General features: G+C 34.3%; 1 protein-coding gene across 1 annotated transcript; it reads right to left on the reverse strand.

Annotated features, from left to right (window-relative positions):
• Positions 1-2198: 2198 nt before the first annotated feature.
• Positions 2199-3883, reverse strand: LOC138338047 (uncharacterized). The gene is made up of 6 exons (XM_069288510.1): positions 3491-3883; positions 3022-3396; positions 2772-2867; positions 2653-2706; positions 2428-2571; positions 2199-2348 (listed from the first exon to the last, which is right to left on the reverse strand). The coding sequence occupies exons 1-6, from the start codon at positions 3881-3883 to the stop codon at positions 2199-2201; spliced, it is 1212 nt and encodes a 403-aa protein (XP_069144611.1).
• Between the last annotated feature and the right edge of the window lie 1367 nt (positions 3884-5250).

The raw sequence follows: 5250 nt of genomic DNA on the forward strand, positions 1-5250 counted from the left end.
CACAAATCACAGACATACACCACCTCTGTCACTTTTGAAAAAATGGTCAAAACACAATTCAATTCTCATGTTAAACTTTTTCGAAGTGACAATGGAAAAGAATATGTAAATAACATCTTTGGCCAGTTTCTGCAATCCCTGGGAATTATACATCAAACCTCCTGTCCATACACTCCCGAACAAAATGGGGTAGCTGAGCGTAAGCATTGCCATATCATTTAAACGGTGGTTACTCTTCTACATCAATCTCATCTCCCTGTCTCCTTTTGGGTAGAAGCTCTAGCCACCGCAAACTACCTCATTAACAGAATGCCCAGTCACGCCCTCTCCAACAAATCACCCTATCAACTCCTTTACCAAGAACTTCCCAATTATACCAACCTCCGCGTCTTTGGGTGTCTTGCCTACCCTTGGCTACGCCCTCATATTACTCACAAATTACAACCCCGATCCCGTCCTTGTATTTTTTTGGGCTATCATCCTACCTCCAAGGGTTATCGCTGTCTTGACCCACAAACTCATAAAGTCTACATATCTCGTCATGTCAAATTTGTCGAAAATGAGTTTTCCTACGAGTCTAATTTCCTCCTCCACAAATACATCATTCATTACGTCCTTCCCCTTTTTCCAACATACTCACAGGGTCCCTTACCACCTTCCCCCACACCTCCACCCACTACCCAACCACCCCTCATCACCCCTTCGACCGTCACCCACAATACACCCGCAACCACCACCCACACTCACAATTAACCCGAACCACCCCATATACCCATAACATCTCCAGCCCGATCCGTTTTGGGTCCTTCCTGGCCACCCCCGAATCACCACCGCCCGTGCCACCCGCCAATACTCATCCCATGTTAACTCGTGGCAAAGCTAGTATCTTTAAACCCAAAACCTTTCAGGCTACCATACTACCAAATACACCCCTTCTCGATAGTGAACCAACAACCTACTCTGTTGCCTCACAACATGCTTATTGGCGTCATGCTATGAATGACGAGTTTAAGGCTTTGACTGATCAGAAAACTTGGGTTCTTGTACCTAAGCCCCAAGGGCGGCACCCAGTGGGCTGTAAATGAGTGTACAAAGTTAAACACAATGCAGATGACAGTATTTCCAGGTACAAGGCTCGTTTGGTTTCTAAAGGCTACAATCAGGAGTATGGGCTTGATTATTCGGAGACATTCAGTCCTGTTATTCGGAAGGAAACCATTCGCCTGGTACTGTCACTCGCCGTGCGCAACAATTGGCTCATCAATCAGTTGGATGTTTCCAATGCTTTTCTTCATGGCATGCTTGATGAAACTATCTACATGACGCAACCACCGGGCTATGTTGATCCCCGCTTCCCTCAACATGTTTGCAAACTTCAGAAGTCTCTGTATGGGCTCAAGCAAGCCCCCCGTGCTTGGTACACATGTCTGAAAACGTTCCTCCAGGGACTCGGCTTCACATGTTGCGTACACGACACGAGTCTGTTTACTCGACATTCAGCACACGGTACAGTAATTCTTCTTGTCTATGTAGATGATATCATTATTACAGGCTCTATGTGGTGAATCCTCTGATTAAAGCGCCGCATATGTAGATTTAGAAATCGAGATTACTGTACAAGTTATGCTTGCCATGGAATCCACCTATATAAAATCGAAATAAATAATATTCATTCACAAATATAATCATTCATCAAATATAATAAATTATTTTAACTAATCAAAGTTCTATGAATACCTTTGTGACACCTGAATAAGAACAATGAAATAAGAATAATTGAGACTATTGAAGAACTAAGTAAAATGTATGCCAATATTTTTGTTTATTTTATTGGAATCTGAGTGGATATGTTTTCAATAGGTAAATATTAGTTAGTAGTTTAAATAATGAAAAATTGTGGGTATTAGGGAAGTTATTAATGGGTTGTTTGTCATAATGACATAAACTACCTTAGTTAGTGAATTATAATTGTAACTTTTACTACGTAAATAATAATAATAATAAAAGCTATACAAAAATTCAACTAGATATAGATATAAAATATAGTTATTTTTTGTCAATATCATACTTATGACTATTACAATTTAATAACCCTCTAACTGTAGTCATTTTTATAAGTTGCTCTACTTAAAACCTAGCAGTCATTAAAACCAAAAAGCACTCTCATTTAGTTCCCCATGACTCATCAAACATAGTGGTTAGACATTGTTTTCCACTTCTGTAGATGTATCAACAGAAAACAAACTTGTAGTGTGCTTTTCTATGTTGTGTTGAAGTGTATCAACATCATGTTCATCCGCATTTAAAATCTTTGTGTCTGAGTGAGAGGCTTCACCAGTTGTATAATCCTAATAAATATTTTGTTAGACTAAATTCTGACACAAACAAAAAAATTAATGTATACTGATTCATAATATTTGTACTTACATTTTCATTATTAAGAACAACTTTTTCAATCAAAACATGACTACGGTGTGGTGAGAGTATAACCTCTATGACATCCTCCATATGTTGTTCCTTTGAATAATCCATGTGATTAGGTGAAATAGATTGTTGGTCCACTTTATCTGTCTGTACAATACCAAAACATAATACATAATTCTATTAAATTAAGTGTCATATACAAACTTTTTCAATATTGATATCATTAACCTGTTCATCAGCATCAACAGCAGATCCACCAATATCTTGATCAACATTATGTTTCTGTTCAAAAAAAGAAAATTGATAAGTGCCAATGAAAATGAAACCAAAAAAATGAAAAATAATACCTTTTCAATTTTGTTGTCTTTCTTGCCAACAACTTTCATCAACTCAGAATGATTTTTTTTTATCAACTCCATAAGATAACCAACTTGTTGGTCAACCTATACGCAAATTACACAATTTATAAAGAATTCATAATAAATAACAATAATTATAAAACATACATGATTTTCACAAAAAAATATATGATTGTAATACTCACATACCCTTCAAGTATTGTTTCAGTCCCTCTAATTGTGAATTTTCGAAAATTACTTTTCGAAAATCTGAATTTACAGGAACATTAGATACATTGTTAGCTTGAGAAGTTGGTAAATCTGGAGTGTAAACATTCTGATTTGGTTGCTTTTCTGCTGTTGTTGATTTGGAAACCTTTGTTTTATGTGGATGTACAACCTTTCTTCTCTTCGGTGGTAAGGTAGATCCTGTGCTAGAGACTCGTGTTGATATCCTCAACAATTGATCCGGTGGTTCAGATGGAAAATCTTCAAATACAGGAACCTCTTGTGGCTTCCCAACATCAATATTAACATTTGATGTACCAGGTTCATCATGAGTTACATGACTAGATTGAGGTAATTGCAGTGTTGTACATTCCTCTCCAGTTGGCTGAATATTTGTACAGTTATGCTGAAAAATAACAAAATATTGAATCATTGTTAGAACGAACAAAAAATGTATCGATAAGTACCAAAAAAATACTACACATTTATATATTAATTACCTCAGTGAAAACGCTTTCCATAAACATCTCAAATTTGGGCTTTTCAGCCACAACTTTCCAATTGCAAATTCTTGGAATAACATTTTGTTCTTTAACCGCAATCTCATTATCCAACACAAAAGCACTTTCATATATCCATACATTAAGTGCATACGGCATACCATTTAAGCGATACATTTTTTTCTCAGATTTGAACTCTTGTCTAAGTGAATTTATTAAACTTCTGAAAGCCCGTTGACCCCACGGATACTGCCGATAAGTGCCATTTTCAACCATTAAAAAATCTTCAATTGGAATTGCTGCAGTACCAAGTTGAGATAATACAAAAGAGTGGATGAAAAACATGATAGCCATCTGAAGTTGATCATCAATATTATCCCAACCACCCAACATGAATCGATCTACCAGACGTTGTTTATTTACACTGTGATTAGGCCACGGAAAATACCTCTAACTATCCTACTTCTTTTTGAATCTGGATATGTAAAATTCTTAATATTTCCACTGCATTTCAATCCAGTAATAATCGCAAATTCTTTAATAGTAAAGGTTAAGATATTTTCCTTTAGCATGTCGAATGTGAAGCTCCTCGGCTAGATTAGCTCCACCTCTAAAAGAAGTAAACACTTGGTGATCTGACCTTGATAGTTACATTTAGGAATATTCAAATATGAACCAAATATAGTATTCCTAAATAATTCGGTACCCTCAACCCCCATTGATAACTCTAAGTCTCTTAATATATTTGAATTGTAAGTACAACCAAACTTAAGAGAGTGTTTGAGAATTTGTTTAACCACATAATTTATATTCTGCAATTGAAAAAAGTGATATTGATACTTAATATAACCAACAAGCTTAATATGTTACATAAAATGCAAAAATAAACTTGATACATAATTCTAACAACATATCATAAGTCAGTCAAAATGATACTTAACAGACACTTTATAGCCTAACATGATACAAAAAATGCAAAGTTGTACTTGATACATAAGTGTAACTACAATTATAAGTCTGTCTACTTGATACTAACATGATACAAAAAATGCAAAGTCGTATTTGATACATAAGTGTAACTACAATTATTAGTCTGTCTACTTGATACTAACATGATACAAAAAATGCAAAGTCATACTTGATACATAAGTTTAACTATAATTATAAGTTTGTCTAATTGATACTAACATGATACAAAAAATGCAAAGTTATAGTTGATACAAAAAATGCAAAGACGTACTTGATACATAAGTGTAACTACAATTATAAGTCTGTCTACTTGATACTAACATGATACAAAAAATGCAAAGTTACACTTGATACATAAGTGTAACTACAATTATGAGTCTGTTAGTATTTTGTGAATCAGATAAATAATCTAAAAAATATAATTGATACAGGAAATTAAAAATATTCTTATTAAAGATCTATTAAGCATAAACCCCAAAAGGAGGTGACAACCAAGAGGATGGGCAACTGGGTTTTGATTTACATAATTTTTTTTTGAATTTCAACTTATTTATACATACTACAATTATGAGTCTGTTAGTATTTTCTGAATCAGATAAATAATCTAAAAAATATAATTGATACAGGAAATTAAAATTATATTCTTATTAAAGATCTATTAAGCATAAATCCCAAAAGGAGGTGACAACCAAGAGGATGGGCAACTGGGTTTTGATTTACATAATTTTTTTTGAATTTCAACTTATTTATACATTAGTCATACTTAATAAACAACATGTACCAAAAAAATA

This window comes from Solanum lycopersicum, chromosome 8 (assembly GCF_036512215.1).
Source record: "Solanum lycopersicum chromosome 8, SLM_r2.1".
Classification (NCBI taxonomy): domain Eukaryota; kingdom Viridiplantae; phylum Streptophyta; class Magnoliopsida; order Solanales; family Solanaceae; genus Solanum; species Solanum lycopersicum.